General features: G+C 42.1%; 3 protein-coding genes across 5 annotated transcripts in view; 1 reads left to right on the plus strand and 2 right to left on the minus strand.

Moving 5' to 3' along the window:
• Positions 1-3,152: 3,152 nt before the first annotated feature.
• On the plus strand, positions 3,153-17,763 carry TMEM263 (transmembrane protein 263). 2 transcript variants are annotated; one of them, XM_074271498.1, is made up of 3 exons: positions 3,153-3,343; positions 10,529-10,598; positions 14,775-17,763. In XM_074271498.1, the coding sequence occupies exons 2-3, from the start codon at positions 10,535-10,537 to the stop codon at positions 15,059-15,061; spliced, it is 351 nt and encodes a 116-aa protein (XP_074127599.1). In that variant the 5' UTR covers positions 3,153-3,343; positions 10,529-10,534; the 3' UTR covers positions 15,062-17,763. The 2 variants fall into 2 exon arrangements, with proteins under 2 accessions (XP_074127599.1, XP_074127598.1); XM_074271497.1 differs by lacking the exon at positions 3,153-3,343 and adding an exon at positions 4,236-4,456.
• A 2,027-nt stretch (positions 17,764-19,790) lies between these two features.
• Positions 19,791-21,261, minus strand: MTERF2 (mitochondrial transcription termination factor 2). The gene has a single exon (XM_074271496.1). It carries the CDS (start codon positions 21,259-21,261, stop codon positions 20,071-20,073), a length of 1,191 nt encoding a protein of 396 aa, XP_074127597.1. The 3' UTR covers positions 19,791-20,070.
• Positions 20,830-26,353, minus strand: part of CRY1 (cryptochrome circadian regulator 1) — a 66,096-nt gene continuing 60,572 nt past the window's right edge. For both annotated transcript variants that reach the window (XM_074271494.1, XM_074271493.1), the window contains one exon: positions 20,830-21,287. In XM_074271494.1, the coding sequence (XP_074127595.1) occupies positions 21,280-21,287 (8 nt within the window). In that variant the 3' untranslated portion in view covers positions 20,830-21,279. The remainder of the gene's footprint in view (positions 21,288-26,353) is intronic.

Genomic DNA, 26,353 nt, shown 5'->3' on the forward strand with positions numbered 1-26,353 from the left:
CTCAGCCTCAGTTCCTGTAAGTCTCTCCAGGCCCTTCTGAAATCCTCCTGCTGGTCATTTCTTACAGAACAATAACATTCCATAACAATCATATTCCACACTTTATTCAGCCATTCTCCAATTGATGGGCACCCACTCAGTTTCCAGCTCCTGGCCACTACAAAAGGGCTGCCACAAACATTTTTGCCCACGTGGGTCTTTTCCCCTCTTTTATGATCTCTTTGGGATACAGGCCCAGTGCATGCTGGGCCATAGGGTATGTATGGTTTTATAGCCTTTTGAGCGTAGTTCCCGATTGCTCTCCAGAATGGTGGGATCAGTTCACAACTCCACCAACAATGCATCAGTGTCCCAGTTTCAAGAAGAACTTTACAAACTCCACAAGTAAGGCTGGCTCCTTAGTCCCAGCTCCCTGCCGTCATGGGGAGGCTGTGTCCTTCCTTGAGGCTTTAAAACTGGGGCTGGATGAGCATTTATGGAACATGCTGTAGGAGGTTCCCTTAAGGTATGGGCTGGACTAGATGCCAAATCTGTGGCCCCTTCAGATAAACCATAAGGATCCTTTGATTTTAGGGGAAATTGAGGAGTCCTCCAGCACGCTGGGGACTTTAGGGAAGATGTGGACAAGAAGCACGCAGAGTGGGCAGACACGGGACTTTAGGTTTAGATCCTGGGGAGATATTAGACTCATTTTACAGATGGGGAAACTGAGGCCCAGGATGTAGCAGTGTCTTGCCCAAAGTCCCACAACTATCTGTGCTTGAGGTGTCCCTGCCTTCTGAGTCCGACGGCCCCTCCACCACCCACGGCCGCCCCTTCCAGCACGGTGAGGCTCCGCCCACGCGTCAGCACCCCCCCCCTATTGAGCAGCACCTGCAGCACCACAGGGACCCACGCAGAAGAAGCTGTCCGCCAATGTATTTCTTTTTTTTTTTTTTTTGTTTAAATTTTATTTATTTATAAAATTTTTTTGACATTATATATGCATGAGTAATTTTTTATATAACATTATCACTTGTATTCATTTTTCCAAATTATCCCCTCCCTCCCTTCACCCCCTCCCCCTGATGACAGGCAATCCTATAAATTTTACATGTGTTACAATATAACCTAGATACAATACATGTGTATAAATACCATTTTCTTGTTGCACATTGAATATTAGATTCCGAAGGTATAAGTAACCTGGGTAGATAGACAGTAGTTCTGACAGTTTACATTCACTTCCCAGTGTTCCTTCTCTGGATGTAGTTGTCTCTGTCCATCATTGAACAACTGGAAGTGAGTTGGATCTTCTCCATGTTGAAGATATCCACCTCCATCAGAATACATCTTCATACAACATTGAAGTGTACAGAGATCTTCTGGTTCTATTCATTTCTTTTTTTTTTTTTTTTTTTTTAATTTTTTATTTTATTTTATAATTATAACATTTTTGACAGTACATATGCATGGGTAATTTTTTACAACATTATCCCTTGCACTTACTTCTATTCAGATTTTTTCCCTTCCTCCCCCAACCCCCTCCCCCTGATGGCAAGCAGTCTTATATATGTTAAATATATTACAGTATAATTTAGATACAATATATGTGTGTAGAACCGAATTTTTTGTTGCACAGGAAGAATTCCGCCAATGTATTTCAAAACTCATTCACTAAAGTGCCAAAGTTTCAGATCGGCTTTTTTTTTTTCTTTCTAAGACCAGGAGGGCGCCACAGACAGAGCGGGAAGCAGGACGGCTGAATATGCCGACTTGGTGTTTTTCTCTAACATCGGAGAGACCCAAGGAGGACTCCGTGGGTTCTGTGGAAACCTCAAATTCCCAGGTCTTCATGCTTTCACATGCTGGAAAACCCTTTTCCTCCCCAGCAACCACCCCGGTATTGAGGAAATCTCCTTGCCCCATTAGCCCGTTTGGTGGATTAGATGTGACTTTTGGGCTTCAAATCTTGTTTCTGCCCCTTAATGCGATGTTGGGCAAATAATTTCTTCTCTTTGGCCTCAGTTTCCCCATCTATAAAACGGGTAGATCGGGCTGGATCATCTTTAAGGCCCTTCCCAAAGGTTCTGATTCTCTCAGAGGGTGTGGTCACCAAGTCAGTCAATCAATATGCATTTATTAAGCACCAACTACATGCCAGGCGCTGTGCTAACATAACATACATAAATATAAAAGGTAAAAAAAAAAAAGCAAGTGAACTTTACTGTGAAACTATTTCCCCAGAGTTCCAGTTCACACGGAGCTGCAGACTTCTCCAGATCCTTGTTCTGTAACTTGTAAAAGTGGTCCCAGGGTTCACGTCCTCCAGGATTCTGACCACGATTTAACCGGAAGCCTTCCCACGATTTAACCGGAAGCCTTCCGCAGTCTCCCTCAACTCATCCCGGGTGAGGGGCAGCTAGGGGGCGCAGTGGGGGAGAGCACCAGCCTGAAGTCAGGAGGCCCCGAGTTCAAATCTAACCTCAGACACTTCACACTTCCTGGCTGTGTGACCCTGGGCAAGTCACTTAACCCAGCCTCCGCAAAAAACAAACAAAACTCATCCCAGGTGGTTCGATGTGTATTTCGGTAAATCTTTCTGGAAAAAATGCTTTTAAAGTTTCCTAAGCACAACTATCCAAACACAATGTAGGTAAGAGGTTGGAGCTGTAGGGGTCTCGGAGACTGTTACAGATTTGCCCGGGGTCCCCCAGGTCGGAAGCGTAGGCAGCGGGATTCGAACCCGCGACTCTACTTCGATGAACAAACCTTGGGGGTGTTTCGTTATGCTGGCGCAGTGACCGTTAGAAAGGAGCACCTTCGTTGCCTAGCAACTCCGCCCCGCCCTTCCCCGCGGAGCCGCTCGAGGACGGAACCGGCAAACGGAGGGGGCGCCCCACCAATGGCGGTGCGCGGTGAGAAAGGAGGGAAGAGGGAAGCTGGGAGTCTGGGGGCGCGTGCGACAGCTCGGGCGGAGAAGATGGGGAGGATGCGAGGGGAGGAGGGAAGAGAGAGGAGGAGTCGCGCGTGCGCGCTCGCGGACGCCTGTGCGCAGGCGCGGGGAAGAGGCCGCTGGGTTGGCGGCGTTGGGGAGCGCGCGTACGCGTCCCCGCGGGAGCGAGCGGCGGCGGCGGCGGCGGCGGCAGCGGCGGTGGCGGCGGCGCTGGGAGGAGGGAGCGGGCCGGGTGGGCGTGGGTCGGGGCGGGGGGGAGGCTGCGCGTGTGTCCGGGAGGAGGGCGGGCCGCGCGGCGCGCCACGTCCGCAGCCCGAGCCCCAGAGCCCCAGACGCCGCTGCCGCCGCCGCCCCGGCCCCCAGGGCCCCCAGGCCGAGCAGCGAGCACCACGAGCCGCCCGGGCTGCGGTGAGTGGGGAGGGGGTGGCCGCCTCCGGGGCCCGGGCCCTCCCCGCGGGGTCCCCCTGCTCCCCGTCCCCCCGAGAGCCTTGTCCTCCTCCCCAGGTCCCCGTCTGTCCTCGGGGTCCTCACCCCTCCTGCGGGTCCCCCCGCCGCCCCCCAGCTAACTGCCTTTTCTGTCTGTCTGCTAACCTGCGTGGGCCCCCCCATCCCTCCATTTTCTCTTCACAGGCCCCCCATTTCTCCTCTCCGCGTCGCCCTCTCCTTCCTGCCAGCCAGCCCTAGTTCTCCGCTTCGTGGGTGTCTTCTCCCTCTTGGTGGGGTCCCCCTTCTTTCTTCTGTAGACCCCATCCCCCCAGTGACTCCCCCTTTTCCCCCTTCTGTGGTCCCCTTTCCCCTCCAGGGCTCCCGCATTCCCCTCAGTGAGTTTCTCCCTTTGCCCCTTCTGTGGGTCCCCCATCCCCCTCAGTGAGTCTCCCCTCTGTTCTCCCGTGGCTGCCTCTCCTGCCCCCACGCACCCCTTTTCTCTCCCTCTGAGCCTCCTTTTCCCAGCATCCCCCTTTCCTCCCCTTATTTCTTGTGTTTCCTTTGCAGACTTTGAGAGGGAGCGTGGGTATTGGAGGGGCTCCTCCCCCGCAGACTGCCGGTGTTTGCCCCGGCCAGGGGAGGGAGGCAGCTGTCCCGCCCCGCAGCAGGGAGCCCCCCATGCTTGTGCCTCCCGGAGACACCCCTGGGCGCGGGAGGGCAACGTGGAGGAGGAGGTGCCACGCCGAGGCCTGGGTCACTTTCTGCCCTCCTGCCACGTCACTCCCTTTCCCTGAGAAAAACAGAAGGCTCCTCCGGTCTCAGGGGACCCCGGCTGCTGCAGGGAGCCACCCGGATGCCATTTGTTACCCGTTAGCTGGGAAGCTCAGCCGCCCATGAAGCTACCGTTGCTGTGGCTGCAGCGGGTACTGATGGTGGAAAGAGGGGCGTGGGACCCCTGGAATGCCCACGGGCACGGGGACCCTTCTTGAGAAGGCAGAAGCCCTGGACCGAGCCCCCAGGCAGCCCGGAAACGGTGGCGCATTTCCCCCTCACTTAGTGCAGTTATCCGTGGGACGCCTGAAAGGCGAACTCCCGGTGCGTTGTGAGCGCCGGCTGGCGGGCTTGGGGATCTGGGTGAGAAGCGCCAGTCCCAGGGAGGGCCAGTGTGCGGGCTCTCCGAGCCTGGCGGTCCGGCTGGACCTCTGACTAAGTACATACAGAAAGAGGACGCCGGAAGAGTGGGTTGTGGGCCGCGGCGTCCCGCACGAGGCGGCCTTTCTGGTGTGCGCCAGGCTCAGGCCGCCCTCCCTGCCAGTCTGCTGCTGAGCCCCCTGGAGAGCCGTGCCCCGTCGGTAGAGATGGCGTCCCCCCAAGGGGGGCTTTCGGAAGGAGCGCTCTGGCTCCTTGGCTTTGGTGAAGGTGAGGCAGGGCCTGCAGATCCAGGACTGACTTATATCCTACTCGGTGCCTCAGACCCTTAAAATGCTGTAAATAAAGGCTGCGTTTGCTAACGGATACTCGCTTTCTGAAGAGAAGTGATACCAGTAGGGAAATTTCTTTGATTCATCATGCTGGTTTTTGTTGTTTTACAAAATTACTTTTCCAAAGTATGGTTTCTTTTTTTGATATGAATTGAGTAGAATTTGGTGAAGTTTAAAAAACACTGTTTAAACAAACATAACTGTTTTCTACCAACATCTTTTTCTGTATGAACAAAAGGGAAACACAAAACCCCCAGCAAAAAAGACAACTCCCAAGAAGCGCTTGTTTTTGTGTTCCTATTTTTGGAATACATTGCCCTCGAGGGCATGTTGTTCTTTCTTGCTCACTCAATTTGCCAGATGCTTTTCTGTCCTGTATGACAAAGGTTTCCAGCCACCAGTGATACTTCCAGTGTCATGGAGGCGCGGTCTCTCCATCAGTGCTGCTCACCACCTGCGAATTCATTTCTTCTCGTTCTGTTCTGATCCTTGGTCTGCCGGGATCCTGCTCCTTTGTTTTTTCATTTAGAATTCCTAGCGTGGAAGTTAGGTGAGCCCACCTCCTTTTCTGCTAAGTGTTCTGCCCAAGGCCACTTAACCTCTCCCTGTCCACGGCATCTCTCCCAGTCTTACCAGGCTCTGACCGCCATGGGTAGGAGTTCCACTCTGGGAGTCCCTGTGCACTTGAAATCCGTTGTCCTTTCTTTTAAAGGAGAGGAACTTAAGAGTAGATTGTTCATAATCCAACCCCCAAGGTTGGAACTAATTTTGCCACAAGAAGAATGTTTTACGCATCATTTGTGCTTATATTTGTATCCACAAGACTAATTGTGAGTGAGAGCTTCCATGTGCCAATAGTAAGTTCAAGTGATGTTGCATTTCTCTGGTGGAGGCTCAGTTTTGAGTCTTCTGTGCTTTGGGATCTAACAGAGGCAGCAGGCCATCAAGTATGGAGCTCCAAGCAGAGAATGTGGCTCTTGAGTGGCAGAGTGATAAGGATTCTTCTTTTGGACTGGGATTATCTTCCAGAAAAAGGGGCAGTCCGAATCTCACCCAAAAGCCCGGGCATGTATTGGAAAGAAATTCAGGAGCATGGCTTAGGCCTAGGAGAAAATTGATTAAAATTTATACTGATTCCTATTTAAGTTCTTTGAAAAATACAATTCTGAAATGATTGCTGAACCACCAGCTAAACTTGTTAAATCTCTTGTAGTTCAGGTCAGAAAAGTGTCCCAAAGGGTTGTTGTTTATCTACCCTTAGAATAGTTTGCACCAAGTGAACGGCTTGGGTCAGGAGCACTTAACCTTTTGGTTTGAGGCTTTTGTCAGTCTGCAGCCTATGTGTGAACTACTCCAAAGAATCCTATTTTTAAATGCAGGAAATGAAAGACAAAGGATTACAAAGGAAACCTTGTATTTTTGAAATTGTCATCAAGAAATATATTTTAAAAACCAAATTCACAGACCCCAGGTTAACCTCCATCATAGAGGAATTTAACTTCAGATTTTTTTTTAAGTTTCCTCTTAATTGATATGAATGTCCAAAGCCTAAACTGTACAGATTAAAATACTAACCTCTCTAGTTGTGCTTATAATTGTGTATAGGATATAAAAAATGAGATGAAAAATGGACAGAAGGCAGTCTACCGTTGGGTTGGAGAAGAGAGTTTGGATACTGTTATTAGAAATTTCTCATGGTCTAAACTCACTGGTTCATTACTTGAGTAGCAAACAAAATGAGTCGGTTCTGGTTGCATCTTCAGTATATGTGTATGGTGGAGAGAGCAGTGAGTGACCTTAGGGGTGAGTGTTAGGGTGCAGCTCTACTTCTGCCACTTAGGAATAGGGCCTTTGAGTTGGTCTTTGAGACTTCAGTTTCCTCATCCATAAAATGGGGTGATTCTTGTTAACCTTTACATTTCCTTCCAATTTTGAGGTTCTCTGTTCTTCGTCATGAATGGCCAGGTGCTAAAGATCCAGAAGCCTGCATTTGGAGGAGGTAGCACAGCAGAAAGAAGCAACTTGGCTTTGTGTTCCATCTCTGGGGCTTAGAATGCGACCTCAGACAAGTCACTTAACTGCTGTGAACTCAGTTCACCTGTGAAATGGGAATAGCAAAATACAATCTACCTCTGTTGTTACACTTTTGAGTTTGACAGTAGAAAGAGAGCTAGATTTGGGACAGAACTGTGGCCTGTAATTGTGGCTCCCACTGTTTAATTAGCTGTGTGACCTTGGACAAGTCATTAGTTCACATACTTGTAAAACTTCTCTAGGTTATAGCAGTTGGTAGTAAATAGGGGACCCATATATATATATATATTTGTTTGTTTTTTTGCTGAAGCAGTTGGGGTTAATGACTTGTCTAGGGTCACACAGCCAGGAAGTGTTAAGTGTCTAAGACCAGATTTGAACTTAGGTTCTCCTGACTTTAGGGCTCTATCTACTGTGCCACCTAACTTCCCCCCGACTATATTCTTTACCCTCAGACTTATATATTATCTAAAAGCACACATATAAAAGATGAATGGTGGAATGAACTCAAATGCCGACCTATTTTAGTCTCTTCAGCTAAGAAAGCTGTTCACAGACATTTTAAACACCAGATTCTTGCTAATGGTGTGTTCAGCCACATATCCTGAGTGCTCCCTTAAACAAGTGCTTATTGAAATTTGATTGAGATATAAGACAGAAATTGTAAAGGCTTTTTGTCCACTTTCCTTTGAGGGCCAGACACATCACTCAGGCCTTCTTCAAGGTGCTGGGACATTGGTTTCTATAACTTGAAGCCTACTGGACTTTGCTTGGCCAAAAATGTGCAAAGGGGTGAGACAAAGGTCTTTAATTTGGTTAATATAGGAAAAAGAAAACTTTCTGAGTGAAGACTCGGGATGGAAGCAAGAAAAGTAGTCAAAAAAAAAAAAAAAAGAATAGATAAAAAGTGAATGTGAGCAGAGGCAGGATGTTATGGTGGCTGTTTGGCCCAGCCAAGGTCTGGGGAGGAGGCCGCTGTATTTGGCTCGGACATAGTCCTTTGTTCATTTTCATGGTCTGCTTGCTTTACATTTTGCACAGGTGACAAAAACTAGTTGACCCACCGAGGATTGCACATAGTGGGGAGTGGAGGTCAGGCTTGTTTCCCTTGAGGCCATTCATCTGCCATCTCCCCATCCTGGGTAGAGCCAGAGCCCTGTGGCTCACAGTCTCTGCCTCAGTGGTGAGCCACTCTTGGGGGGAATAATGCTGCACCAGCTGACTCAGGGGGTCTCTTCCACGTGGGAAGCATTTCCAAGTGTGAATTGAAATTTCCCTGTGCCCGAGATTAGTGGTGTAAACTCACATAGAAACCAAAGACCGTAAATTACATGTTATCGAGGTTGTTTTTTTTTTATTTATTTTGATTTCTCAGTTACGTGTTAATCTGATTTTGCCTACTTTGGAGTTCCATGGGCCCCAGGTTTGACACCTCTGCCTTAGACAATCTTCATGAACTGCTGAGACTGAAAAAACTCCTTAGCCAGGGCTCATCTGTCATTGAGCAGCCTTTCTGAGCTTCGCTGCACTTCTGTGTGAATGAGAGTCAGCCAGCAAGCATTTGCGAAGTGTTTACTTTGTGCTGATAAGGGCTAGATACAAAGCAGGCAGTGCGGATGCCCTGGTGGGAGCGGGAGGGTCGGCTGCCAGGGGAGCCAAGGAGGCGTGTTCGAGGGCTCTGCGACTGGCGTGGGCAGGAGGGGTCAGACAGGAAAACCCCAGGATGGGGCCTGCTTACCTGGGGCTTCAGAAGCCAAATGGAGGTAATAGGAGCTGTTGGCAGTTATTGGGTGAGGGTGGGTGGGTGATATGGCGAGAGCCTTGGGACAGGGAGGCCAGCCTTAGTTGTCTGGGTTGGAAGGGCTGGGTGCCTACCCCAGGGAGGGAGAGGGAGGGGGAGGGGGATACATCCTAAAAAATGCTGCAGAGGTAGATTTGACAAGTCTTTTGTGGCAGATGGACAGTGGGTATGGGAGAGGAGGAGTCATCAAGGATGGCACCAAGGCTGGGAGCCTGGGAGGCTAATGGGGTCCTGACAGCTGGAGGGCATTCAGAGGGAAAGATAATGAGCTCATCTTTGAATGTACTGGGTTGGAGATGTCTTGGGATGTCCAGTTTGAGATGTTTGCTGGGCAGTTGGAGATGCAAGACGAGTGGTCAGGAGATAGAATCAAGCTAGATGAATAGATCAGAGAATCGTTTGCATAGCGATAATTGAATCCAGGGCTCTTGATGAGATATCACCAAGGGAAATGGTGTTGAGGGAATGGAGAAGTAGGCCTGGCCACAACCTTGGGGGTCATCTACTGCTAGTAAGTGTAGTTTGGATGGAGATGTAGCAAAGGAGGAGACGTGGAGGGGGGAAGCCAGGAGAGAACAACATCACAGAAACTGTTAGGCTGTGGAGGGCTCCGGGTGGATGGGAAGGGAGAAAAGGACATTGGATTTACTTTAGCAAGTGAGAGTTTGGAATTATTCTTGTTTGAGTTGTGGTAGATTGTCATTGGAGACTGTTGATCAAAGGAAAATTATTAACCTCCTCAGAGAAGGTACCACAGATTTCACCCACCAGGCTGTCTTTTCACCGTTTCAATTGAAATGCAGTAATTCATTTGCTATTTATTAACTTGCCTTGCTTTGTGCTAGGTGGTGTTCTTGATGCTTTGGAAGGAAAAGGGTGAATAAAATGTGGGAAGCACCATGTAAAGCATTGTGTTAAGCACGGGGCATGTAGCAGAAAGTGGGGAGTGCACGTTCCAAAGGGGCACAAAACCCAGAAAGGTCAGACAGAACTAGGGGTCGGTCCTTCGGGTTAGGTGCAGAATGCCCACATCCCGGGCTGCTGAGGAACCCTTATCCATCATACATGTTTTCAGAGTATGGAGGAGTCTTAGGGTAGATCGAAGTTGTCAGATCTTCATCATAATACCAGGAAGGTATGGGGGAAGACTTCCCGAGGGAGGTGACAGCTGTGGTAAGAGGATTCTGACAAGCCATGTGGCCTGAGTGATCTGGGCACCATGCATGGTTTGTGGCTGGGAGCAGGGCTTTGGCCCCTGGACTGGGAGTGACAGTAGAGAATGGCTGGGGGTGTATATCTTTTCTGGTCTTGTACCCCAGATCAAAGCATGTCATTGTTCACTGAGTATAATAATTGAAAAAAAAAATCAGTAAAACTGATCAACCCAATGAACAGTACATGATGTGACATAGACACTCCTTGGACTCTGATGACTGCCAGTGAGCAGGTGTGGTCTTGCACTTCTTCTTTGGGGCTGCTGGCCAGGGGCTGTTGGTTAGAATACAGCTGCTCACAGATGGGTGGAATCTCTGGGTATGCACAAGTCATTTTATTTGCATAGTTTCATTGCTTTCCACAATAATCATATGATTTCACAGCTCCACCAGCAATCACATTAGCATTCCCGTTTCTGCATAAGCCCTCAAGCATTAACTTTCACCAGGTATAATTTAAAACATTTCTTAATCACAAAAATGTAAAGTGAGAAGTAAAGGGATTGGGTTTTAGTCTAGTAGGTGTCTTAAAGTGTTTCATAAATGGATAGAGTTGATTGGATTGGAAATATATTTTTCATATCAACTGTTTTTACAATACAGGATCATAATAATGCCTATTGTATATCTTTTCTAGGAGACCATGAATCAGACAGACAAAAACCAACAAGAAATTCCTTCGTACCTAATTGATGAGCCACCAGAAGGTAACTATTACTTTAGAATGTCCAGAAGAGATGTTTTCCATAGTTTTAATGCTGTCTCTGTAGACCCTGGCCAGCCCACTCATGCTTTACTCTACTGCCTCATGAGTCGCTGGGTTTTCAGTGGTTTGTCCCCAGCTGGCCAGCCCTTTGAATGGAACCTGGTTTCATGACGGCAGACGCAGTCGGTCACTGGGCCCTTGCTTGTGGATTGATGTTTAGAACTCTTGGCCATCTCTACACCATCCTTAAGAAGCACTTTTGATTAGTGTAGTTGCTTCATGCTAGTATAACCAGAGGCATTTGGCTTTGTGAAAAGAAAACAGCTAATTTAAGAAGAAAAAAATGATTAGTTTGGGGCTTGTGCATTCATAAAGTCTTGTTACTTACATTCTCCAGTTTCTTTGATTTCTCTGGTGCCACCCATGAATAAAGAAAGTTACTGAAGAATATTGTAGTTGCAAAAAGACATCTGGCAAGCAGAGTTTGAGGCTTTTTTTTTTTTTTTTTTTTTTTTTTTTTTTAGAAGAAATGCCTCTTGGGTTTTCTTGAGCTCTTTCATTCATTATATCACAGTTGGTAGTTGTGTCTGTTGCATCATTAACTCCTTTGGGCTCTGCTTATGTTCCATTCCAACCATCACTTTTGACGGTTTTCTAAGTTAAGCTATTAACTTGTAGAATAATGTCTAAAAATATAATTCTGTCCATGAATTGCCTTTGCTATACGCAGAAAAGATGTCAATTCTTGTCCTTTTTTCCCTAATAGAAGGGAGCAATAGTGTGGATAATGTTAAGTGTTGGATAATCCACTTGGGAATCTCATGCTTAATTCAAAAGTCTTCATTCCTGGAAAAGGAATCAAATCGGGAAAAAGTTAAAGGAGAAAATATAAATTCATTTAGAGGGCCACTTGGTATCCATTCCTTAAACTGAAATAAGGGGCAAAAATGAGATTGCTGGAAAGATAAATAGCATTTTTTTTTTTTTTTTTTTTTAGATTTTTTCAAATGGGTAGGATTAGAGTAGGGATAAAGACCAGAACCTGTGATTTCCTATAGGAAACTCCCTGCCTGAAAGCAGTTGGTCATTGTTATTGGAGCACATTGGATTAGAGGCTGCCTTGCTTTGCACAGAAACTTAGTTTGATGTCAGAGGCAAGACCTGAAATAAGGATTTCTGCTTCTGAGATCGGCTTTGTCTCAGACCAGCTTTGTCTCAATCGTGACATGCTGTCTTTTATATATATATATTTTTTATAATATTATCCCTTGTATTCATTTTTCCAAATTATCCCCTCCCTCCCTCCACTCCCTCCCCCCGATGACAGGCAATCCCATACATTTTACATGTGTTACAATATAACCTAGATACAATATATGTGTGTAAATACCATTTTCTTGTTGCACATTAAGTATTAACTTCCGAAGGTATAAGTAACCTGGGTAGATAGACAGTAGTGCTAACAATCCCAGTGTTCCTTCTCTGGGTGTAGTTATTTCTGTCCATCATTGATCAACTGGAAGTGAGTTGGATCTTCTTTATGTTGAAGATTTCCACTTCCATCAGAATATCTCTTCATACAGCATTGAAGTGTACAGCGATCTTCTGGTTCTGCTCATTTCACTCAGCAACAGTTGATTTAAGTCTCTCCAAACCTCTCTGTATTCCTCCTGCTGGTCATTTCTTACAGAGCAATAATATTCCATAACCGTCATATACCATAATTTACCCAACTATTCTCCAATTGATGGGCATCCATTCAACTTCCAGTTTCTAGCTACAACAAAAAGAGCTGCCACAAACATTTTGGCACATACAGGTCCCTTTCCACTCTTTAGTATTTCTTTGGGATATAATCCCAATAACACATGCTGTCTTTTTTGAAAAAGTTTTTTTCTTTCAAACCTAAGAGAGAGAAGACTGACCAACTTGATTGCTTTTCTTTATAATAATATTGATAGACAGCTTCACAGCACTTTAGGTACATATCACAATTAAGTTTCTCCACAATCGTGTGAGGTGTAGGTACTGGTACTTTCTCTAGGTTCAGAGAGTGACCGATGTGTTATACAGCTAGGAGACCTCAGAGGCAGGATCTGAACCCTTTGCCACTTTGCCTTCTACTTGCTCATGGAGAAATAGACTGAGAAATCATTGACTCAGCTCCTGCCTTCCCTTCTTTGGCTTTTTAAAAATTAGATTTGAACAGATGGCAGTACAGTAAATGGTAATGAAGGGAAGACTAGGGTTTGCAAAGGAATTTCTCCTCGGAGAAACTGACAGATTTTGTGAAAGCAAAGGGAAGAAATGGAAGATAAAAGCCCTGGCCAAAGGACCATGTTGAGTGAGGAAGGAAACATGTGTGCACCATGGGTAACTCACATGTAAATGGTGGAGAGTTTTTGTAATTCACTATGTTGAGGTTATGAATATTGACTTGGTTTGATTAAAAAGAAATATTTTAGTCTTTCACATCTCCTAAATACTCTTTAACAGTCCATGTTCGGAATTCTCAATAGTAAAATGGTAAGTACTGCCCAAGGGGCACTTATCCTGAGACCTAGACTATGACTGTAGTCTCTTGATACCAGTTACCCTTCTTTGTTACAACTGGCTGTGATCATTCTCTCCCCCAGTAATATATTCCCAATCTGAATATTTATTTCAGTGCACATATCCTGGACTTGATAAAATATATATTAACTTTCCTTGGGATGGATAAGCAGTTTTAACAAGAAAACTTGATGGGTTGGATCACAAGCAATTGTTTTAATATATGTGCTTGTTTAAGATTTTCTATCTACAGCAATGAGGAAGATTCTTTAATAAAAGATTGGGAAAGAATGAATTTGTTCTTATTGTTCATCAGAACTTATTTTCAGCATGTTTTCTTTTTCTCTGTTGTATAGTATCAATTTCCCAAGATATTCTCACCCCCCCTTTTTTTTTTTTCTATTAATCTCATTCCGTTAAGGTAACTTTTACAGAATTCACTTTTTTAAACCATATAATCTTTTCTTAGATTAAGTGGAAAATGTTTATATATTGTGTTTGTATGTGTATGAGCATAATCAGAAGTAAACTATTCATTTATCTCAGCCTTTGAAAATATAACATATAAAGGCAGCAGGGAAGAGAAGTGGTTACTTAATTTCTTTTTTTTATTATAGCTTTTTATTTACAAGATATATGCATGGGTAATTTTTCAGCATTGACAATTGCAAAACCTTTTGTTCCAACTTTTCCCCTCCTTCCCCCTACTCCTTCTTCCAGATGGCAGGGTGACCAATATATGTCAAATATGTTAAAATATAAGTTAGGTTACTTAATTTCTTAATTTACTTTTAGATTTCAGGCCATTATTTATGGGCAGAGCACATGCTAATTTGACTAGATTGGAAGAAAATAAGGCTTGAGATACATTTAAGTGACCAAATTTTAAGAGTGGCAGGGATCTTAGAGCTTTAATCCAGCCTTTTCATTTTCTTTTCTTTTTTTTTTTTTTTTTTAAAGTGAGGAGACTTGTATTCAGGTGGGAGTAGTTTGGGGGAAGTTTTGGTGAATTTTGCCCCAGTGTCATAGAGTTAATCAGTGGCTTTTTTATCAGTGCTTTTTTTTTTCCCTTTCCCTTTTTCTTTTTTTTGGTCCTTTGCCTTCCTTTAACTTGATCCTTAGAGCAAAGTTTGCCGTTGTCTTATATGTCCATTAAAAGAGTGCACGGAACCGAGAAAATTAACTGAAAGAGAATTTGGTGCTTAAACCTGATTGAAATGGCTCTATGGAAAATGGGATTGCTTTATTCAGCATTATTCATTTTCTTAAAGCTATTAATACTTAACAGTTTAAACTTGAGTATTTACATCTACATATAGTGAAATCAAGTAACAGTCCTCAGTATGGCACTCTGTTTTATACACCAAAAATATTTGTTGGATTGAATTTCTGAGTCCCAGGCAGCTTGAAGGGCTGCTGGTCAGAAATTTCTCTTTTCTGAGTGTTTTGGGACCCAGGGAAAGGAGGATGTCGTTCTTTTTTCACTGCATCCAGTCTACCTCTTAATGATGATTTATTTCCAGAGTATGAGATTGTTTAACTGTGGCTGCCTGGTTGACTGGTGATCAGGTGCGGTTCCCTTCAGAGATACTGACACAGGCGCTGATGCCTCTTCTCTTGGCAGGCTCCATGAAGGATCACCCCCAGCAGCAACCTGGCATGTTGTCCCGTGTAACCGGCGGCATCTTCAATGTGACCAAGGGAGCTGTGGGCGCCACCATCGGGGGTGTGGCCTGGATCGGAGGGAAGAGTCTGGAGGTGACCAAAACAGCTGTGACCACGGTGCCCTCCATGGGCATTGGCTTGGTCAAAGGAGGGGTGTCGGCCGTGGCCGGCGGGGTCACAGCTGTCGGCTCTGCGGTGGTGAACAAAGTGCCCTTAACAGGAAAGAAGAAGGACAAGTCTGACTGAGGGAGAGCAGAGTGATGGAGAAGGTGACCCTGGCTCTCTGCGAGCAGCACCATGATGCCCGTGGCTCTGGGACTGCGACGGAGCCACCTCCCGGGGACGCTTCTCTTGTCACACGCTGTGTGGGAAGTGTCGGGGAATGACTTTGATCTGAACCAAGCAGGTGCCAAGACTCTCAGACAGTTTGTGAAGGTTCCTCATACTTTGATTCCAGATTTTTAACTGGTGAAATGTTACGCTCGTTCAGTAGTAACTGAAGGTATAGTATGTCTCAATATTTAATGTAGGTCTTTCAGTTCAGTTAAAAATGTGAAAATTATATTTAGTGGATAATCTTTGCCGTTCATCCATTGATAATGTGCCAGGGGACTCGTGGCCCTTAAGAGAGCTGTAAAACTCTAAAAAAACTGTACCTTTGATGTGCCTAATAGTTTTGGATGTCTCTTAGTTTTTAAAAATTGTATTTTATTTAGGCTAAGAGGCATATTTTGCTCACTTAAGCTGGTAAGATAGGAATTGGAGATGTTAAAAAGTAAACTTTGTGTGATAATTTCTGAGCGCTAACTATCCTTTGTTAGATATGCATTATATTCATTTAATCATTGATGCCTTACAAGAGGACATGTTTTCTGATGCCCTAAATATCATTGCAGTTCCTAGCTTTTGACTATTTTAGTCCATATGTGAAATGAAGACTTTTTTCATTTAAGAAAAGAATCTCAGGAGTATTTAAGTAAAGGCAGTTCTTGTCGCCTGCAGATAAGAATTCACTCAAAAGAGTGAATAATAAAAATTAACGGTCAGCCACTTACCAAAAACATGACGAGTAGACGAATCAACATTTAAACCCATGTTCCACAAACTCTGGAGTAAAGTATACCTTGTAGTGCCTAAAGATACCTTTCTTAGCTGTTCACTTAGAAAGTCATGTTGGATGAGTTTCATATTAAGAGGTGTTATACATGTGACAGACAACTTTTATAGTTGTTCTTCAAGAAGTAGTTGCAGCAGCCAAGCCAGATACAGAATTCTTCACTCCTATTTAAAAAAAAAAAAAAATCTGTAGGGCTGGTTTAAATCACAGTGGCACTACCAGCGATTTTTAAGGACGTTGCAAGTTTTTGAGAACTGCTTTTCAACTCTCCAGGTGAGCCTGAGGCATGAAATGGGTATAAATGCTTCCTTTCAGATTTGTACCTAGAGAATATAAGGTAGATTCTAAGCTTTTATAGACAGAGGGTTTCCATCATTTTTCTTCCCATTTTTTTCTTTAAATTTTCAGCCAGTGAATGATTTTCTTGTTAATGATAGTACTAGTTTCTGGTACCTTTAGCATTCAGTGTTCTTACTAAATTCAGCTTCATGAAAACAAACTAAGGAAATTATTAGATGTTATCCAAGGAGATGATAATCTAGATAAATTTTAAGAGTTATCTTTATGCTTGAATTTGATGTTCTGTCTCTAATATTTGTGCTTTGGTCCTATGTGTCTAAATTATACTTCTCAGCTATGCATTGGGCTTACTTAGGGGGTCATGTAGTGTGTTAAAGTGATGTCCAAGGGGACTTGAGCCAAACCACTTCAAGATCTGGAGCTAAATGTTTGTTTACAGTGAAGTAGTTTACCTTAGTGTGTATCCTCACCTAGTTTGAGGATCGTGTTCCTTAATACTTAAAACTTTTCTTTTTAAGCTTTCATCAGCACCATCACAGTTTAAGTGAATCTAGAATGTTCCATGAAAACTCTATATTTGACATTGTTAGGACTGAAGTAGAGTTCAGACTACCTTTAAATGATAACTTGCTGTGTAGAGAATTAGGATGTACTCACTGATTACAACTCTTCTTGAAAAGCATTTGGAAATTGAGACGAACACTATTGAATGGCTAAAGAAAACCTTTATTGAAAAATCTATTTCCTGCTGTTTGGGAAATTCTTTTTTGCTTATCTAATAGTTTTATTCCTAATTTATCTTCTGCAGTCATATTCTTCAATGCTTTGTACCTAAATTTCTTTTACATGTAGAACTTTAGGATTTGTTTGCATATTTATTTTTAATTGTGCTTGTCTCTTAACATTTTCTTGCAGTAAAAAGTGTTGAAATTTCCTTTTATGGAAAAATCATCCACCCGTCTTACACGCTATATTGTAAAGCTTGGTTCATGTTCTAACCTTCAAGGGTGTTGTCATTTTACATGTATTTTTGGGAAGGGATTCCAGCAACAGGGTAAGGGTTCAGTTAGTGTAGGCGTCTGTGTCGGCATGAACTTGCCAGTTGATTATGTGTACAACTACATACTTGATGTTTTATTCCAATTTATTTACATAGACTAGAAATTTGACCTGTTTAAACAGGAGGAGCTCATTTCAAGAAACTTAAGGACATTATCCCTGGAGGCATCTGTCGTTTGTGATTGGATGGCTCAAATAACCCGACCTGTTGAGTGGACATTGGAAGAATGAAGATGTAGAATTATATGACTCACCCAAATGACTGAGACAATCATGTTCAAGTGGTGTGCCATCACTGTTGACATCACGGATCTGATATGGAGGGACTTGGTAACTGCTAACGGAATGAAGGTTTTCTAAAAAAAAGTGATGGGAAAGAGAACTCAAATGAATAGATGAGGAAAGCACTATGAACTGCAAAAGATGAAATGTTTCATAAAGACATAAGAAAATAAAGAGAAATTCAAAAACACGTTTTAAGGAAGGGTCCTTTTCTTTGATTTGGGCTTTTGCGGGCATGTAGTATGTAAATGTCTTCTATTAACTTTGGGTCATTAAGCTATGCAAATTTGGTCATGATATGCTTCACAGAGCGTAAATGAAGGTTTAAAGAAAGAGTGTTCTCATTCTGCTGATAAGACAGCTTGAAGGTAAAACATTTTGTAAGAAAATAGCAATATTTTGGTTCCTAAGATTGCCATTAAGGAAGCGTAGGTCCCTACACCCAGGAGGGCTTGGAATCAACTCAAGGAGGGATGGTTTCTCCCATACCTGCTCTAAATCAGAGTAATCAGCTTTTAACCCAGGTTCTTTAATTGGGTCCAGATGACTGAATCAGATCTCATAGATTTGGAGAAAAAAGGGGCCCGAGGTCATCCTTTAACAGATGAGGAGACTGATAAAAGAGTGGGACACTGTTTAATTAGCCATTTATTCACCTGTTGGCCATTGGGGTAGACAGTTGGTGGTGCAGGGTATAACCTGCTACCTGGAAATTTCTTAACTTTCATTTATTGTGGTAGTTAATTACATTTCTCTATAGAAACAATGTCCAGTAATATAAAAGAAGTATGTGGTGAAATTACTCCTTGTTTTTGAATGCAGAATTCCCCACTAGGCAAAACTGTTGGAGCTATTTCTCTTCCAACTATTTGTATCTGACACTTTGTGAAGTGGAAAATGGATGGAAAAATCTATGAAAGGTTTATTACATACCAGGCAAGCATCTTGCTCAGCACTGGGAGGATACACACAGAGAATCAAGGTTATCCTTGTTCTTAAGAAGCTCCCAGTCCCATTAGGGAAAACCACACATAATGGACAGTTTCCATTTGGTGACTGAATGGAAGGGCCAGCTGGTATTACTTTTCTGCTGTAACAATTTTTTAAAACAATTATCTGTTTTAAAACTTCTTTAATGATGTTATAATCTAGAATATGTTATTAGGAATAGTAGAAAGAGAAGAATTGATAAAAGTTCCTTCCAAAGGAGAGATATGGTTGCCTGTTATCTTTGGATGTGTAGACTTCTTTCATAATCTTTCAGTTGGAACATTAGCTGTGGACTTTTTCTTTCTTTTCATATCATAAGCTCCTTGAGGGTGAACAGGATCATCCCTTTCCCACACTTTGACATAAGCATCCAGACATGTCTGCTGGTTAAAGGCTCTTTCTGGATAAGGATCTTGTTTTCAAAGGAAGGAAAACTCCATTTACCTAGATTTTGAGTTGACAAAGCCAAGCCATTTCCCTTCTAATTACGCGATTATAATGCTGGTGTTGAGGAAGAAAATTCAGACATTTTGTGGGCAGAATGTTCTTTGAAACACTTTTGATGTATTAATCTTTACTGCTGACGTATAATTGCCTTTGTAGCTGAATATCTGTAAATAATACTGTTTTCTGATTCTACCATATCAGCAGGGCTAGAAAAGGGAGAAAAAAGAATTTTATATAGATGCAGGATCCACATCTCCTGGTATGCAAATCATATAAAATACATAGGTAGCTCCTGGCTTTGTATAATAGGCTTATTAAATTTGGAAGTGGAATGATTTAAATCTGAGTGCTTCTATTTTAAGGACCCATGTGATATGACCTCTTTTAAAAGGAATTGTGCTTCCTAAAAATAGTTGTATACAGTTGGAGTTTTTGATATAGTGGGTTTTTTTAAAGTGGGTCATAGTTACAATGTAAATTTACAAGCATTACAAATATTAGTTGGGATTTTCATGTAAAGTACAATCAAAACATCATTGAATTTAAAAGCAAGACATTCAGGCTAAAAAAAGAAATATAGCTTCTATAATTACGTGGAATTTTAAACAATCATATCAGATTACATTTTACATTAATTTCTCCACTGATTGTAACATCACTGAACCACATAAATACAGAGATATATTTAAACTTGAAATCACTGGGAGATCTTTGTCAAGTTGCTCTGAAAGGATTTGCTCATAATTAGTTGCTATCCCAAAAAAATAAAAAACTAACATGTTCCTGGATGAATGTTATATTAACATTTATTGAAACATGGCTCAAAAGGTTTTCTATACACATTAATATTTCATGATTATATTTCATCACAAAAGTATGATTTATCACAAAGTCCAGAATATAGCAAATGATATGGCTGAGATATGGCTCACAATTCAGATGCTCTGTTGGGACCACAAAATGTGTGCTGGGAAGATAGGGCATTCCCAGCCACTACATTGTTGGCCATGTTTAATTACTCTTCCATACGGTTGTACATAGGCACCCTAATTACCTTATGTTAATCTTCAACATTTAAGGGTGCTACAGGATTAAATATTGGTCTTTCTTTCTTTGCTTGTATTTTACCAAAGTTGAACTCAAACTCTTTTTTGGTTCCATTTAGATTTTCTAGATTTCCATTCCTTATGCTATATCCCAAAGCATTTAGTTTTCTAATTCTATACTGTACAATTTGTGGTGTTAACTCAAGTACCATTGGTGTCTCTCTTATTTGAGATAAAGAAACCCCTTCTTTCAAGAGACCCTGAATTCGCTCTTCTAGAACTGGGACAGTATAGTACAAAAGGGCAGGGCATTTTAAAATCAGTTCCTTCAGTTCCTGATCTGTGCATTTAAAAGTATTTTTAGTGAAAAAGATGCTTTCTTGTACACTAGTAGGGGAAAGCTGAAAAAGAAATCCTTTGAGTTTGGACAGAAGTTGGAGAACTTCCAAGTCCGTGAAGCCTTGCTTCTGGAGAAATTCCAGTGTTTCCTTTACAGGAGTAGAAGAATTTAACAGAATAAATGGGTCTTGACTCAACAATTTAAGTAGCCAAACTCTCATGTTGGCTTGGGAGCCCCCTAAATTCAAGTAACTTTCCTGTAGCATTTTGATTGTTTGTTTATTCTTCTCTACAGAATTACAAAAAATATTGGGTGCGGTTGTCAAGAACCTACTAATGATCACATTCTTGAGTCCCAATTCTTGAAAAAAATTAATATTAAGCTTCTGATTCTCGGGATCTTTAACAATAAAGAAAGATTCTGGAAATTGTTCTATTAATGCCACTAACTCTTTTTTATTTCGGCAGACAGACTGCCACAGGTCTATCTGAGCATTGACTGCTGCTGGACTACAAAGGATAGCCTCTGGACAGCGTTCCAAGATGCTGGCTATTGCAGTTTCATTAGTGCCGATTTTCTGTAAGATACTGGCAATTTCTTCTACATAAGTTTCCTCCTTGAAAAGCACCCATCCCTTTACTCTTCGGATTTTCCTGATGTCAACTGATAACCTGCAGAGGTTTCCCACGGTTGCATTATTCTCATGTTTGGGCTGTTGTTTGTCAGTTGTAGAGGTGAAGTACTTTAAGAAAGGTTCATACTTGGATGCTTCGATCTTTTTATAAGAGAACAGAGGGCATGGCTGGGATCTCATCAGTAACATCCTAAACATGTCTGGAATCCCGTGGCCAATGCCTCTCACCATTGCGGAGCTGGCAGCGTATTAAATATCTGGAAGAAAGCAAAAGCAGAGTTAGTAGTGCTTCTAGGCAGGATAAGTTTAACTTTAAACCAAGCCAACTGAAATTGTGACATTTTCCAAAGATTCAGGTTAATTGTCCACTATTTAGCAGTTCATGTTTCTGCATTGCTTCCAGCATAAAAAGCCATTTCCTCAAAACAGCCCTGAGAGGTTGAGCCTGTGGACATTATCCTCTCAGATGGAGCCCTTTGGGGAATTTGAGAGACCGTGGTCAAATTCATCTTGATAAAACCAGATGGGAACCCTGGCAGTTGTGGCTCTGTGAAAGCTTCGCTTTTAGAAGATGTGCATGTTACTTGATAAAGTAGTAGCTTATTTGCATAGATATTAAATTATAATCAACCCAAATGAAGTCTCACAAAAGCAGACACTTTTAAAAGTCATTAAGATGGGGCAGTTAGGTGGCGCAGTGGAGAGGTCCCCCTGAAGTCAGGGGGACCTAAGTTCAAATCTGGCTTCTGACTCTTAACACTTCCTAGCTGTGTGACTCTGAACAAGTCACTTAACTCCAGTTGCCTCAGCAGGAAAAAAAAAAAGCCATTAAGATACATAAAAATAAAATGTACATGAATCTTGATTCAATAAATCAGTGGGAGATTTTAGGAACATTTTTACCATTCCTTAGAAAAGCCAGTCAGTATTGCAAAACAGCATAAAATTTTAATTAAATTAGTTCTGGAAAATGTCCATGAAGATCTTGCATAATTAAAACATGCATTTCTAATTTTTTTTTTAATTGAAGGCTGGTCAAAACGAGAATGTTGAATCAGCAGAATTATACAGGAAGGGAATGTTTCCTTGTTAATAGATACTTGTTTTCTTACTAATTATGTCAATTCTCATTTTAGAAGTAGAAGTTTCACTTTGTAAACAAGACCTGCAAGGACCAACCTTTAAGAAGTTGTGTTTCTTCCCTTTAAATTAGGGAAAGTTGAAACCAGGTTATCAATGGTTCCCTTGCTAACAATCTGGAATGCATGACCGTCCTGCTGGTGTAGCTAACTAACCAAAAGGTAGGCTGGTGGGCTTCTACATGCAGCTGTGCTTTTAAGCATATGATCACTGGTTAAAATAGCACAGTATGTACATTAAAGAATACAGTAAATTTCAAGATCAAGTTAAGAGGCAGTCTTTTAATAGTACAAAGATTGCTGGACCAAGAAGTAAAGGATGGGTTTTAGAACCAGACTTCTGGTGTAACTGGTCACTAAGAAGAGGAGGCTGTTAGAGCCTTAAGATAGTCACGGGAAACATATAGAACTTAATGGTTAGCAATCACTGGTTTTCTGTGGTTCCCCCCCCCAGCCTTTTTTTTTTTTTTTTTTTTTTTTTAGATTCCACTACCTTGCTTGTACATCATATCATTTCCACTTTGTACCTGTTTCCTAATCTGTAACATGGGTCTAAAGCCCTTCCCACTTCTGGCTGACTTAGAGTAGGTTTCTTTCCACAACTGTGGTTAAGGTGAGGACTGTGGTTAAGGGGACGATCAAATACTCAGCTCTATGTCCTCCCCACTTTGTCTTGTCCCCAATTTCTGACTTGCCCAGTGCATTTTCATATTTAGACCACAGTAGACTGCTAGATTTTACCCTTTTCAGCCTCTCTCTTTGTACCTGCTTTCTTGCTCTTTCCTTCATAGGCAGAAGCAGAGAGAGGCTCTGTCTGGTGGAGTTTCTATTACATTGTTTTTCTTTACTATTTCTAGAAACGGCTTCCTCTTACCATCAGGATTTGGCCATTTGGTGATGCTAGAATGTGCTGGCAATTTGGTTTCTGATTAATTCTATTTTTCCATATCAAATTCTCTCCCTTCATGAGTCCTTCTCCACCCAACAAGAAGGCATGACATACAATATCATCTGTTATACAAATGAAGTCATGCAAAACATTTCTGCATCACTCATGTTGTGAAAAAAGGTCTAACCTCTGCACTGAGTCCATTATTTTTGTATCTCTGGAGGTGGACAGCATTCCTTTTTCTTTTTTTATAATAGCTTTTCAAAATACATGCAAAGATGGTTTTCAACATCCACCCTTGCAAAACCTTGTGTTCCATATTTTTCTCTCTCCCTCCCTGCTATCCTAGAAAGCAAGTATTCCAATATAGGTTAAACATGTGCAATTCTTCTAAATATATTTCCATTTTATCATGCTGCACAAGAAAAATCAGATCAAAAGAGAAAAAAAGCAAACAAACAAAAACCAAAAAAGGTGAGAATAATATGTTGTGATACACATATTCAATCCCCTCTCTTCACCTCATTGTTGAAAAGAGCTACGTCCATCAGAATTGATCATCTTGGTTCAACTCACTTCACTCAGCATCAGTTCATGTAAGTCTCTCCAGGACTTTCTGAAATCATCCTGTTGGTCATTTCTTACAGAACAGTAATATGCTGTAACATTCATACACCATAACTTATTCAGTCATTCTCTCACTGATGGGCATCCATTCAGTTTCCAGTTCCTTACCAGGGCTATTACAGACATTTTTGCACATGTGGGTCCTTTTCCCCCTTTTTATGATCTCTCTGGGATACAGACCCAGTGAAGACACTGATAGATCAAAGGGTATGCACATTTTGATAGCCCTTTGGACAAAATTCCAAATTGCTATCCAGAATGGTTGGATCTTTCAGAATTCCACCAGCACTATCCTAGTTTTTCCATATTCCCTTCAACATATAACATCTTTTCCTATTAGCCAATCTGAGGTATAAAGTGGTACGTACCTCGGAGTTGTCTTAATTTGCATTTCTCTCAATAGTGATTTAGAGCATTTTTTCATATGACTAGAAATGGCTTTAATTTCTTTACCTGAAAATTGTTCACATCCTTTGACCATTTATCAATTGAAGAATGGCTTATAGTCTTATAAATGAGTCAATTCTCTATGTATTTTAGAAATGAGGCCTGGATGTAAAACTTTCCCCTCAGTTTTCTGCTTCCCTTCTAATCTTGGCTACATTGGTTTTGTTTGTACAAAACCTTTTTAATATAATCAAAATTAGTGGACAGCATTTGGAATAACAAGTCATCCTTACAATATTACCGGGTACAACACTCTTGGTTCTGCTCACTTCCCTTTGTATCAGCTCATCTAAGTCTTTCCTCAAATCATCCCTTTTGTCCTTTCTTACCACACAATATTCTATCAATCACATTCATAGAGTACAACTTACCAAGTCATTCCCCAACTGATGGGCATGCTATTTCCACTTTTCTGCAACCAGAGAAAGAGCCGCTACAAATATTTTTTTCATAAAGGTTCTTTTTTCTTTGATCTCTTTGGGATACAGACCTGGTACAGAAATGTTTTGCATGACTTCATTTGTATAATAGATGATATTGGGTTTCATGCCTTCTCAATGGATGGAGGAGGGTGAAGAGAGAGAATTTGATATGGAAAAATAAAATAGAATTAATCAGAAACCAGATTGCCAGCACATTCTAGCAATATCAAATGGTTAAAATTTGTTGGTAAGAGGAAACTTTCTAGAAATAGCAAAACTATCTAGAAGTGATATTGCTGGGTCAGAGTATGCAGAGTTTTATAGTTTATTGCTCTTTGGGCATAATTCCTAAATGCTTTCCAGAATGGTTGAATTAGTTCACAACTCCACCAAACAATGTTTTAGTGTCCCACTTCTTTTAAAGTTTCTTTTGCCTTTTTTTTTTTTTTTTTTTTGCCAAATTTGCCTCCACTTCTGTATTTTTGTTTCATTCTCCTTAATTTTATAATACTTGCACACTTGTCATAGCACCTAGCTGCATTTTTTTTCTCATTATACCTTCTGTGATGATTATGAATCTACTGGTTTACCTGTCTGGGAACTTGTTTGTACTTCAGTTTTCTCTCTGGACTTTTGGTCTCTGTCCTTTCTCTTATGTTCCCAATTATTCATTTTATCCTACCCCCTCTAATGTTGGGGAAAGGAGGAGTAAGGGAGTGTTGGAGTTCTGCCCTGGTCCTCATACAAGAGGTAAACAGATACCAGCTGATTTTCTAGTTTCCCTTCTCCGGCGCGGAAGCTCATTCCCCTTGGGACAGTCTATCCTGTGTTCTACATCTCCTTCCCTCTGGCTAGCCCCAGCTGTTTTTCCCGTCAAGTCTGGGCAGAATTTGAGCCTGCTGCCTCTTGTGAGGGAAAACAAACATTCCTTTGCCATGACATGACAAGGAGTGACAAGACAGAGACCTCCAAAGTCAGACTCTGGATATTCGTATCAGACCTGTGCCTGGTTGGGGCAGGAAGCTCAGGAGGGGCTCTCCAAAAGCTAGATTTGTACAGCATCCCTTTGTCAAAAGAGATCCAGACAGGGAAGACTAAATTTTTTTTAAAGTTTTCTATTTTCAAAACATATGTATGGATAATTTTCAATTCAATTTTCAAGGGTAAACCCTTTGCAAAACCTTGTGTTCCCCAATTTTTCCCCTCCCTTCCCCCACTCTCTCGTTTAGATGGCAAGTAATCCAATATTTGTTACACATGTACAGTTTTTCTATATTATTTCCACAAATATGCTGCATAAGAAAAAGGAGATTAAGTTCTTTCAATGCAGCCAATTAATTTTCCTCCTCCTTATCCGACATAGGGCCTGAAATGGTTTTTATAGAATCCCTTTGCCTTATTTTGGTTTAGAAACTATTAGAGGAGCTTCCTTTAAAGAACTAAAAGGGCCTCAGTTTGACCCTCTTTAACAAAGGGTCTGTGATGTGCAAGCCATTCGGAGTATTTGGAATGAACCGGCATTTATTACAGTACTTTGTATTTTGTAAAGTATGTTCCCTGGTTTGAGAAAAGGCTGCAAGACAGGCTATAACTACTCGGCTCCCCCATTTTAGGGAAACGGAAGCTGAGACTCGGCTAACGTCGGAAGCAAAGGCTGGCTCTTGTTCTCCTGATAATATCCATTAGACCACCCTGTCTCTGACTTTTAGAATATAAAGGGGGCAGGGCTCACGTATAAATAAATAGAATGTCACCCAAAATGTGAGGGCAAAGCCTTTGTCTTCCTCTCCTGTCTCCCC

Source organism: Sminthopsis crassicaudata, chromosome 5, assembly GCF_048593235.1.
Source record: "Sminthopsis crassicaudata isolate SCR6 chromosome 5, ASM4859323v1, whole genome shotgun sequence".
Taxonomy (NCBI): domain Eukaryota; kingdom Metazoa; phylum Chordata; class Mammalia; order Dasyuromorphia; family Dasyuridae; genus Sminthopsis; species Sminthopsis crassicaudata.

Bases quoted from the DNA above. Each gene is read 5' to 3' on its own strand.
- TMEM263 (XM_074271497.1), top strand. From the start codon at position 4,322: ATGCCCACGGGCACGGGGACCCTTCTTGAGAAGGCAGAAGCCCTGGAC. The intron at 4,457-10,528 runs GTGCGTTGTGAG...TATCTTTTCTAG, and splicing joins GCCTGAAAGGCGAACTCCCG to GAGACCATGAATCAGACAGA. The intron at 10,599-14,774 runs GTAACTATTACT...TTCTCTTGGCAG, and splicing joins AATTGATGAGCCACCAGAAG to GCTCCATGAAGGATCACCCC.
- MTERF2 (XM_074271496.1), bottom strand. From the start codon at position 21,261: ATGGTGAGAGGCATTGGCCACGGGATTCCAGACATGTTTAGGATGTTA.